The sequence below is a fragment of the Diabrotica undecimpunctata genome, chromosome 9 (assembly GCF_040954645.1).
Source record: "Diabrotica undecimpunctata isolate CICGRU chromosome 9, icDiaUnde3, whole genome shotgun sequence".
Classification (NCBI taxonomy): Eukaryota; Metazoa; Arthropoda; class Insecta; order Coleoptera; family Chrysomelidae; genus Diabrotica; species Diabrotica undecimpunctata.
The window spans coordinates 124289948-124302576 of NC_092811.1; the positions used below are offsets into that span (position 1 = coordinate 124289948).

At 36.4% G+C, this 12629-nt stretch overlaps 1 protein-coding gene across 3 annotated transcripts in view; it reads left to right on the plus strand.

Annotated features, from left to right (window-relative positions):
- The window catches only part of nwk (FCH and double SH3 domains nervous wreck), a 170166-nt gene that overhangs the window by 137441 nt on the left and 20096 nt on the right, over nucleotides 1–12629 (plus strand). For 2 of the 3 annotated variants that reach the window (XM_072545177.1, XM_072545178.1), the window contains 3 exons: nucleotides 2557–2796; nucleotides 8061–8095; nucleotides 11043–11351. In XM_072545177.1, coding sequence (XP_072401278.1) covers nucleotides 2557–2796; nucleotides 8061–8095; nucleotides 11043–11351 — 584 coding nt within the window. Of the gene's footprint in view, nucleotides 1–2556; nucleotides 2797–8060; nucleotides 8096–11042; nucleotides 11352–12629 lie in introns of those variants that run through there. The other variant, XM_072545179.1, reaches the window with a different exon arrangement.

Consider the following 12629-nt stretch of genomic DNA (forward strand, 5'->3'; position numbering starts at 1 on the left):
ATATATATATATATATATATATATATATATATATATATATATATATATATATATATATATATATATATTTCCACATTTTGCACTTGTGTCACAACTTCTTTATCACTTAAAACTTGAAATGTTTCTACCTGATCGCCTACGGAAATGTAGGAGTCAAGATCAGTTCCAAGCTCTCTCTGGTTTACATTAAATTTTTGTATCCTTTCTAATAAAGGCATTTCGTCATCCTTGTCAACATCCTGAATATTGGGAGAAACTACAGTCAATTTAGCTAGAAGAAAGCACTTACAAATTGTCGCTGACGTAACCGTACTCCACGCATTGTCTAAAAATTGTCATTGTCTTTTCAAAGGCTGTTTCCGATAATGGCACTTTAATCTTCTTATGACTCCTTAGTCCATAGGCTGCAAGACACTAGTGCAGTTGACTGGTAAGAAAACTAGGTTCTTCTTCTTAGAGTGCCATATCCCTACGGAACGTCGGCGACTACCATGCTTATAATATTGTTATACTGATCTCGGTCTTGCGCTACGTGTAGCAATTGGTCCGCTGTCAAACCTGTCCACTGCCGCAAATTCCTCAACCAAGAAAGTTTCTTCCGTCCTATCCATTTCTTTCCTTCGATTTTACCGTTGAGAATTAGCCGAAGGAACTCATATCTTGGTCCTCTGATTATATGTCCAAGATATTCTAGTTTACGCCTATTAATAATATTTAATAGAGTTCGGTGATGTCCCATTCTTCGAAGAACTCAGGTTGATATTAGTCAAATTAAGCGTGATATGGGTTGAACAGTTGTCAACTAAGGGAAAAAATTTTCTTTTTCTTTTTAAGAGAGTTCCTTGTCCCACTGTCTCAACTCTTTTTCAAAAATAGCAGAAGTCATCCACGATTTTTTGTTAGCTGTGTAGTTTACAGGCAGTTTTTTTATGTTTTTGAAACATCTAGGATGTAAACTTTTCCCAATAACCAAAAGCTTTCTTCTCTCTGTACCTGTCATGTTTGCACAAACAAAAGCTGTGACTTTCTGTTTTGAAAGCTTTACACGGACACATTTTTGATTTTTGAAATTTAAAATTTTGTCTGGCGTTATTTTGTAAAAGACATTTAAATATATGACGCTATAGACGAGGCTTACTTTATGTTTAGCCGATAAAACCGGGTTTTTAATAATTTTATTAAATAGTTTTTGGCCGGACCTATTAAAAATTGGCGTTACAACCAAGATGACGTAACTACCGAGGCCGTAATATCCAAGTTCCAATGTAAAAAGCTCTCCGATTGTAACATGGCCGGTGAAGCTAATCTTTTCTGCGTCAAATGTACAAGCATTCTAGTAAACGCGCATTCTTTTATCCTGAGGTCCCATTTTTCCATGGCTTCGTGTTAATCTACACCGTCTTCTTATCAAATCCATTTCGGTTGCTATAAGTTTTCTCTTTGTCATGTCATTATACTGTAGTATCATAAATTCTCTTTTTTGTATTCCTGGTGATCTGATTATCCCTTAGTTTGTTTGGGTAATACATCTTCTTATCTGAGTTAGTCTGCTGGTTATTTTCTCCTTGGTGGTTTCATTTCTTGAGAAAATTTAATCTTAGATATTTAAATGGTTCAATGCCTTTGATTTTCTCGTTATCCTAAAGTTCTGGGTTTTTTACTGGCTGCTGCTCGGTTGTTAAGCTTTATGTTGTACCTTAGTTTCTTTTTAGTCTGTTTTTTGTATACTGTTGTTCCAGTTTTTGGAGCATATATGTTTGATCTTCTTCGTCTTGAGCAATCACAATTTGGTCATCTGCAAAACTTGTGTGTATAATAAACAGTCTCTAACTGGTATTATTATAATTCATGTTTTCTTTTCCATGGTTTTAAAATTTGTTCCAAAAAAATTTTGAATAGCGTCGGGGATTTACAGCATCCTTGTAGTATGCCTTTTGTAGTCTTGAATTCCTTCGAGTGTTTAATACCAGTTTTAATGTTTACCACATTGTTGTCGTTGAGATTTTTTACAGTTTCTATCAATCTGAGATACACTTTTCTAATGTTTCTTACATTATTTTTCCGTAGAGTTTGTCCATACAATCCACAAGACGCAAATTAACGTTATTCTATATATGCTAGTTTTTTTGCTTCATCTTCTTTTACTCTAAAGTTTTCATGCTGGCTCCGATAGATTTATGAAATAATTTTAAGACCAAAGAAATTTGTGCTATTTTCTGTGAGTTTATTTCATCAAAAGCCTTAGTTTAGTCAATGAAAATTATTAGTTTTAGCTCCAAATTAAGAAATTCAGTTCTTATTTAATGTAAGGTTTAATTGACTGATCCAGACTGTCTAACATACCAAAAGGATTTGTGGGAGTTCTTTCCATGGTATCGATTCCTATGTGATCTGCTAAAGGATCACCAGCTACGGCTGACTTTCTTTAGGAGGCTATAGATTGACGTCAGCAACTGACATATTTATAGATACCGTTGGGACACTTCCCATTCCCTATTTTTATTATTGGTAAGAACTTATCTTTTTTGTGAAAATATATTTTGTATGTTGCATTAGGTGACGAAGTGACGATATCTTCTCCGCCCCTTCAACCGCCCCCACCCGCTCCGCCGATAGAAGACGAGGACGAAGCAATCAACGAAAACGGAGAAATACCGGAAGAGGGAGAAGTCGAGGCTGAAGACGGTGAAGACGCGGCGGCCTTAGGAGGCTTCGCCATGTCGCTCTCTCGGGACCAACATCACCACTACGGAAGTCAATTTAACAGATCGTCCGGAGCTCCAACTGCGGTGCCCAGTAAGTTTTGATAGACAATTATATATTTGTAGATCTGTCTTGTAATATTCTGTGAGAATGATACCACAAATTGAGAAAAATTAAATCTTTACTAAACTACCATTTTTTTATTTTTTTCGTAATTGTAACCTTCCCCTTAACATTGGAAACCCTTTTTTATTATATAAAAAGGGAAAATATTGCTTAGTGATTGTGATCTAGATATATTATTGCGGAATGTTAAACACAGTATGTGTGGCTTATTTATATCCCTTATTTCATCAGACTAGCATTTTATGTAACAATAAAACACTGAAAACTTTGTTTTCAAAACTTCCACAAAATTTATTTTAAATTCTTATCACTATAGCTGTTTCGGCTGATTGCCTTTCTTAAGTGATCTGTTTTTGGCATGGATTTACACTTTATAGTCTCTAATGAAATAGGTTGAGGAGGGCAGAACTGTTTGTCTCAAGCTGGTCATTCAGAATTATATCTGTGTTTTTTAATTTGTTGATTTCCATAGATTCTAACAAAGATAGATTAAGGCCTTTATTTTGAATGTGAAGAATTTTAAATTCGTCATTTAAAGAATGATTATGATCTAGAAGGTGAAGTGCGTATGTAGAATCTGTTTTTCTATTATTGAAAGCCTTTTTATGTTCTGCTATTCGTTTATTAAAATGTCTACCAGTTTGACCAATGTAAGTTTTTGGGCAGTCGCCACATTTAAGTTTGTACACACCGCTGTGTAAGTGTTTTTATGTTGGCTCTTGTTGTTTTTAATATATTTGCCTAGGTTGTTATTTGTTCTGAAAGCTGGTGTTATTCCTTTCTTTTTTATGTGTTTGGCTATTTTTGTTGATATTTTGCCTGTATATGTAATCAAGCAGAAGGTACTGGGTTTTTTCTCTGGTGGTGGAAATACTAAGTTCAGGGCTTTCTTGTGTAGTTTTTGATTTAACATTTTATTAATTGTTTGTTCGTTGTATCCATTGTTTACTGCTATTTGCTTAATGATATTTAATTCTGTCTCAAAATTGTATTATTAATTATTTGTAAATTAAATATCATTAAGCAAATAGCAGTAAACAATGGATACAACGAACAAACCAGTATTTCCCTTAGTATTTCCACCACCAGAGAAAAAACCCAGTACCTTCTGCTTGATTACATATACAGGCAAAATATCAACAAAAATAGCCAAACACATAAAAAAGAAAGGAATAACACCAGCTTTCAGAACAAATAACAACCTAGGCAAATATATTAAAAACGACAAGAGCCAACATAAAAACACTTACACAGCGGTGTGTACAAACTTAAATGTGGCGACTGCCCAAAAACTTACATTGGTCAAACTGGTAGAAATTGTAATAAACGAATAGCAGAACATAAAAGGGCTTTTAATAATAGAAAAACAGATTCTACATACGCCTATAAAGTGTAAACCCATGCCAAAAACAGATCACTTGAGAAAGGCAATCAGCCGAAACAGCTGTAGTGATAAGAATTTAAAATAAATTTTGTGGAAGTCTTGAAAACAAAGTTTTCAGTGTTTTATTGTTACATAAAATGAATTTCCATCAAGTAACGGTCGAATCCATCAATTAGACTAGCATTTGTTTGACACTTTTATACAAATTTTTCATTGCATAGGATTTTCCTAGTAATGAGGACTAAACTGAAAAAAGTATTACATTACATACTATAAATAAATGCAGGATTGCGAAAAAGTCTTAGCGCTTAACCAACGAATCTCTGTGTGTAATAATAAGTCCCCATATGCAGCATCCACTGCAGACAAAAAATCACCTCTTCACAAATCTTCTCAGTACTCTCATCTCTGCCGTTTCTAGTAGCCTTTGTGTTGTGGCTGTGTTGGATTTTGTTTCTCAGGCATATATCATTATTGGTCTTACACTGGCTTTATAAATTCTTGACTTCATCTCAGTGTCAATGTGTCTGTTTCGCCACATAGTGTTATGAAGGCATCCTGCCAGTCTATTTGTTTTTTGGACTTGATCTCTCACTTCATTTTCGAGGTCTCCATGGCTAGACAGTGTAATTCCCAGGTATTTTATTTCCATGGCGATTTTTGGTTCATTAAATTATTCTGCCATTTTGATTGTACAATTCTTTATAAGGAAAGATAATTTCCATGGCTACTTCATAAGAAGCCGCAAGAATATGTTTTGATCAATATTTAGCTTTTTGAAAAAATTTGTTTGTTGATTCAGTTTCTTCTTATACTCTGCAATTATGGCAGTTCTAGACTCGCCAGTATATTGTTGAAACTTTTCTTATGCAACGAAGTATAATGACGTTCTATATTATATTCTTTAGGAACTGATAGAACTTGCATACACACAAGGCACTGTAGTTTATTATTATTGTTTATGATCAAATAGTCGGTTTCCCATCGGTCATTATACGCTCGGAGATCTTCCGCTATTTTTCCTTTTTTTCGAGAAGACATAGTTGGTTCCATACAACTATTTATTTTAAATTATATTAATTACAATGATCAGTTTGACCTTATTTCTGGTCACTTACCTCTTATAAAAACTAATCATATCTTCTTCTTAACATGCCATACACCAAAGTGCGTAGGCGACTATCTCATTACTAGAATTCTGTTCTTGGCGGCGTGACACAGCTCGCCTGTATTGTGTATTCCTGTCCATTCTTTAATATTCCTTAACCAGGATAATTGTTTGCGGCCGGCTCCTCTCCTACCTTCGATCTTCCCTTGTAGGATTAACTGTGGTATTTCATATTTTGCTCCTCTCAATATGTGCCCAAGGTAACCAATCTTGCGTTTTTTAATTAATTCAAAGAGTTCTCTTTCCACGCCGGCTCTCTTAAGGACGTCATCGTTTCGAACTCTATCCACCCAAGGTATGCGCATCATTCTTCTCAATGACCACATTTCAAATGCTTCAAGTTTGTTGATAGATGTTTTTTTCAAAGTCCACGTTTCCATGCCATAAAGCAAGATGGACCATATGTAGCACTTGACCATTCTGTAGCGTATTTCGAAATTTAGGTTTTGATTACATAGGAGCGGTCTGAATTTCACAAAAGCTTGTCTTGCCATTTGTATTCGGGATTTTATCTCTTGTTGTGGATCCGATTGGTCATTGATTGTGGTGCCAAGGTATTTAAAAGTTTTCACGCGTTTTATGCGATCGTCACCTATGCATATTATCGGGTTTTCTGGAGGGTTTCTGCTAATGACCATATATTTCGTTTTCAAAATGTTGATTTTGAGGCCATATTTTTTACCTATGCTATTCACCCTATCAAGTAATAACTGCTGATCTTCCAAATTATCAGTTATAATCACTGTGTCGTCCGCATAGCGTAGGTTGCTAATTGGTATGCCGTTCACCTTAATGCCTAATTCCGTGTCTTCTAATGCTTCCGCAAATATATTTTCAACATATAAATTAAAAAGCATCGGAGAGAGTATGCAGCCTTGGCGGACACCTTTCCGGATTTCAAATTCATCCGTATATTGGTCTTGATCAATCCTCACCTTTGCCATTTGGTTCCAGTATAGATTCTGAATAATTCTGATCTCCTTCTGGTCCATGTTGGCCCTATGTAGTAGTTCCATCATGATATCATGTTTAACATTGTCAAATGCCTTCTCGTAGTCGATGAAGGTGAGGTAGACATCTTTTCGTTGATCTAAACAGTTTTGTATTAAGGTGTTCAAACATAAAATTGCCTCTCTTGTTCCTAGTCCTCCCTTAAAACCGAATTGTGTTGACCCGCTAAGTTCTTCTAGTATCTTGTACATTCTTGAGTGTAATATCCTAAGGAAGAGTTTCAGCAAGTGACTCATTAAACTGATTAAGCGGTTTTCATTGCATTTTGTGGCATTAGCTGTTTTTGGGATCATCACAAAGGATGACTGCAGCCATTCTCGCGGAATGTAACCAGTATCATAAATTCTATTGAACAGCTTTACCAAGATTTCGATATTCTCCTCGTCTAGTAGTTTTATTGCTTCTATATTAATTTCATCTGGACCTGTTGCTTTATGCATCTTTGTGGTTCTAACTGCATATTCTATTTCACTTCGCATTATTGATGGCCCTGATAAGTTTTCGGAAGGAAGTTTGCGCGTTGGTTGTGTTGGTCTTTCCTCATTAAAAAGTCTTTCTGCGTATTCTTTCCACGCCATTGCTATCTCCTCTTCTGACTCTATGTATTCGTTTCTGTCGTTGCGTATTCTTGTTCTGTGGTGGCTTTTGTGTATATTCGATATTTCTTTGATCTTTTTATGTAGTCCAAAACTATCTCCTTTTTCCTGCAATTGTTCTATTTCGTTGCACCTTTCCACCATCCAACGTTCTTTTGCTTTCTTAATTTTCTGGCGAATTTCTTTGTGTATCTGTTTGTATTTGTCTTGATTACGTTGTTGTTTATGTTGCCTTCGCTTTTCCATTAGATCCATAATTTCGTCCGTCATCCATTCGTTATGCTTTCTCTTTCTGATCTGTGTTTTAACTTCCCTGTTTACTGCCACAATCGTTCCTTTAATATCATTGACCATCTCTTCGATATCATCATTTTGTTCTATTATTCGCATTCTTTCATTAATTTGATTTGCATAGCTCTTCTTCAGATTTTCGTCTCTCATCAGTTCTCTTGTATTTATAGGCGTGCTGGTGTTTGTATTTGTTCTCTTAATTTTTGCTAGTTTTAACCTCACATCTGCTATTAATCATATTAATCATATCATATTAATCATATCCACAAATATCAAACATCAATAGATATCAAGTGTCTAATTACTCCAATACCATTCGCAAGCGATGCATCAGAGAGGAGGGACGGTTTACATACAGAGTTGGCTTGTTCCTGGCCAGCAATAATTCAGCTGTTTCTTGTATTTCCCTATTTATCTGTTAGTTTTTAATATCAACTTTCTACATAGCTTTCGCTAGCTTGTTATACTCGATTTTAAAATGCATAATAACACAGATTTTATGAAAAAAAATTACAATGGACTGTTCAAAGCAGACTAAAACTTTAACCTACACTAACCTGTAAGCCCCAAAAAGGAAATGTGGTAGTGAAGTAGTTTTTGGGAGAAACATAGTGAAAAATCAAGATAAATTCAACACATCTAAAAATGAATTAAGTAAAGATTTAATTTTTTGTCAATTATGTGGTTGTATTAATTTATGTGGTATTATATTGTTAATGATAGTTTTGTTTGTTTTGTGCCCATTAACTAACGCTCATAAATATTTTATTGCTACTTTTAGCTATCGACGTGCCAACGGTTGAGATCGTCGATGAGGTATGATTTAATGCTTACCTTGTTTTATATTTTTGTTTTTCGATTTCATTTATTTTTAAACCAAAATATTTAAATTAAATATATAATAGTGTAATTCACGAGCAGTTATTATAAGCATAAATAAATCATTATATATTTATTCCTCTCCTTTTTCTACTCTTTTCAAATATTGAACAAATAATCTCCTGTTCTGTTCTACTCCTGTTATTTTTTTCTGGCGATTAAACTTGTCCTCCATTTACAATTGGGGAACTAAACGCTATTAAAAGTTCTCAAGACATCACAGCAATAGGAACTAATGATTTTCATTTGGAATCCTTAAAACATGGATGACAATGGCATATATGGCTGGCAAATATTTTTGTCGGTCAGATAGCCAAGCGGGCCAGGTGCCTGACTCTCATTCGCTTTACTATCGAATGGTTAAGTGGATGTGCGTTCAAGCCCTGGCTCGGTGTACAGAAAAATAAAAAAGGATAACGCAGCAGTTTAAAATTCTAAAACGAATCTGCAACTTAGACTAGAATTGTCTGATCGGCCTATGGTGGAGCAGTACTGCAAGATATAAGAGCTTGCGACTCGGTGATACTCCTCCATAGATCTATATTGGAGTAAAATTTCCCAAAAGTGGCTGGAATCAACTTTTATAAATCTTCCAAAAATATAGTCTGTGAAAAAATCAGAAGACTCTAGCATTATAGCATATTTCCTCGTACACCAAAGGATATATACAAAATGCAAGAAATAACTTACAAGAACACAATTTGAATTTTGTGACGTTCCAGGAACACGAGAAGCTCGTTTTCACCGTACAAGTACTATTTCAGAGATGCAAAAATGTATATTGGAAAATACATACGCCAACGTAATCATCTGAAGAAACTATATGGCAGATAGTTGCACATAAGAAGGGGGAAGAAAACTTATCAGTAAATGCATTTAATTTAAAAGTAAGACAAATTTTTAAAACTACATATAAGGAAGAAAGCTGTAATATTTCCTGTTTGCTGCTCTTCTCACTCTCCTGTTTGCTATGGATTTCATGGGACAATGGCCCGACTCTGTCAATGGATGATCTTCAAGAGATGAAGTCATTTATGTACGAAAATATGGCTAAGTAGGGGATGGCCATGGTCATTTATCTGTTTAGTATTTCATTTCTGATGTCATCTAGGCCTGCTGCTTTACCTATTGTACTGTTTTTATTAATCTAATTTATTGTTTTTATTTATTATTAAAGGTTCTATTTATAACACTCACAAATTTATTAGTCTTTATTACTAATTTAGATTACACTAATAATTATATAATTTATTATAACACGTGCGTTACATTTTAAAACGCGACGCGATGTTCAAAATCTAACTAACTGTTTTCAGCAGAGTTCCTTCTTTAAATATAAAATACCGTAAGTTCTGGAATCCCGGCGATGAATCGATGACCTTCCATAAAAAGCAGTTCCATCAATGTAAACAGGCTTTTTTTATATCGTAGGGGGACCCATGGCTCTAGAGGTTTCTGCCGGCAGATATATTTACGATCTAGAAAATACTTGAATAGAAAAGATATTAGTAATAAATATGTTTACAGTTTTGAGTCATATGACACGTCATTATCTATCGTAACACTATCTTATGTTCTGCGATAGTGATGTGCAGTTCGTCTATTGTAAATTCCCGGTCGAATTTATCAGGTTTCAGATACCTACTGACTTCTCTTGGAATGTTTTTGTTATTGACGTGGGCTACCGTTCTGTAGCTATCTGATTTTGGGTTAAACTGACGTGTATGGATTACATTTTCGTGTCTCCTGCCAGACTCTTTATTAAATTAATATCCAGGCTCTCCTGCTACTGTTTGTCATATTAGTATTCAACTATCTGTATCCATGCAAGTTTTCGCCTGCTTCAATCATCGTTGGAGAAAGGGGTGCTCATCATATAACTGTCGATAGTTTTCGTACAGTTTCCAATTGTTCTCAGTCATTCCAGGGATATAGTTGGTTCTACATCGCCTCGAGATGGCCGTTCTTAACGGCCATTTGATTGCTTTCACAAATGTATCGTAGTTTGTAAGGTCTGGATCCATGAATGTTAGGTATTCATCTAGTTTCTCTGAAAATTTCTGCCAGTTGGCAACGAGATTATTTTTGGTTGAACAGCTGCTTTAATTTAAATTATGATGGTCTTTATTAAGAATTTCGAATTGGATTTTGAACCCTTTTGACGCACAAGTTACTAATATCGTTAATAGCAAAGATTAGGTCTAAGTTGTATCTTCTTTTTCATCTTCCACTATTAAAGGATGATGCTTGCTTCTTGTCACGAATGGACATGGTTAACTTTCGACTAATTCTCCATCTCTACTGGTTTCTCTATAACTCCAGGATATGCTGTGAGTATTCAAGTCACCAATAATAATTCCATTCTCGGCCACGTGATGCGGAAACGAAGAAAAATATCGAATTCTTCAACTTGTTATGCAGGGTAAAGTATTTGGCAGAAGAGGACCGGGACGCTGTCGTATCTCGTGGTTGAAAAATCTCCGACAATGGTTTGGGATGACCTCAGCGGAGCTGTTTCGCAGAGCAGTCAACAAAACCATGATAGCCTTGATGATCGCCAACATCCGGACCGGATAAGGCACTGAAGAAGAAGAAGAAGAAGAATAATTGCTGGTTTATCATCTAGTGGGGTGTTGGAAACGCTCTCGGACTAAAAAGCTCATCATCAGTGTTTTTTTACTCGGTGCATATGGGTTAAGCTCCTAAATAAGGATTATTTAGTGGCCTAACTCATGTGCACCGAGTAACAAAACACTCATAATGGACTTTTTAGTCCGAAAACGTTCTGTGATGTAGCCCGAAAGGGATTTTAAATTTTATACCTTTTATAAAGGATTCTAAATAAACTTTAGTATAAAAAGTCTTAGTTCTATTATGTACCTAGGATTCGCAAGAAGTAGACCAGGAAGATCAACAAGCAGATAGTGATTTTGGATTGTGCGCTGCACAGATCGTCATCACTGCCGCTACTCCAATGATGGAAGAAGCGGCTAGTCCCTTTCCGCCACCGGAAGAGTCAGAGGTGAATCACAAAGACGGAGGTAAAGATCCGTCGTCTATTCCCGAAGAAGACGAAGAAGATTCGAAGCCCCCGCCATCACTTCCATCCGTGGAAAGCGATAATAAGCGACAAGAAACTATGGACGATTTGGAGGAAGTTTTTGAAGATCATCATGCTGATACGCCTTTTGTGGTAAGAATGTTTCTTTAATATTAAATAGTTTTAATAAACTTTCCTCACCTTTTTTCACGTATTACTGCTTCATTTAACTTCTTCTTCATCATCGTCTTTATAAGAAATTCTGCTTGTTGATTGGCGGGTTAATACCTCTATGGAAGGTTGTCACTCCATCTTTTGCGCAGTCATCCGATACTTCTTTTGCCGATTGGTGACTTATCTCTTGCTATTTTGACAACTGCTACTTCTCCGTTCGGCTCGCGGAGATAAGAATACCCCGAGGTCAGAAGGCCCTGCCTGTCGTAAGAGGCGACTAATGGGTAGGAATTGAGAGGTGGAGAGCCGTCGCTTGAGGTGTCGGGTTTGTAGAAACGCACACGGTCGCTTAGGCGACACGGTCACCGGCCTACATTCCTAGTATCCGAGACGAGACTCTCGTGGGACCACTCTACTATCATTCCAAGAGAACCTGGGAGGTTGAACGAGCTGGGTCCGTACATACCTCTCTTGGCCTTGCGTCAAGCGTGGTGTGGGTGCCCCTGCACGTACCTGTCAGGAGATTCAAGAGTGGTAGAGGAGAGATCCTCGGCGGCGACCTGTCTACGTGCGAGGTGGAAATTCCTCTGCCTGCTTCGCTTATCCGCCCGTGGGTGGGATAACGGGTAGGTGCGGTAATCGCAACACAGGTACTACGGGAAAGGTGAAGCCCCACGAAACGTTTCTGGTATACGTGGCGTGGCACCTTCATTTTGGTGTCGGACTCGTAGGGGCAGTGGATTCGTTAACGGTCGTATAGACGAAAGGCCAGGTAGACCAGGGTCCTGCCAGTTCTTTAATTTGAGGGCACAAACGCTTTGCAATGCTATTTTGACAACACAGGTCTTCTCCATTCTGCTTATGTGGTTATTCCATTCTTTTTTCTTTCTATTTTGTGTCCATTCATTTATACACTGTACGTTACATTTTCTTTTAATGCCTTCACTTCTCTTTCGATCTCTCACCGTATTTCCTATAATTCTTTTCAGTACTCTCATATCTGCCGTTTCCAGTAGCCTTTTCGTTGTGGCTGTGTCGGGTCTTGTTTCTGAGGCATATGTCATTAATGATCTTGCACTGGCTTTATTTATTCTTTACTTCATCTCAGTATTAATGTGTCTGTTTCGCCATATAGTGTTATTAAGGCATCCTGCCAGTCTATTTGCTTTTTGTACTTGATCTGTCACTTCTTTATGCAGGTATCCATAGTTAGTCAGTGTAATTCCCAGGTATTTTATTCTCATTACCTATTCGATA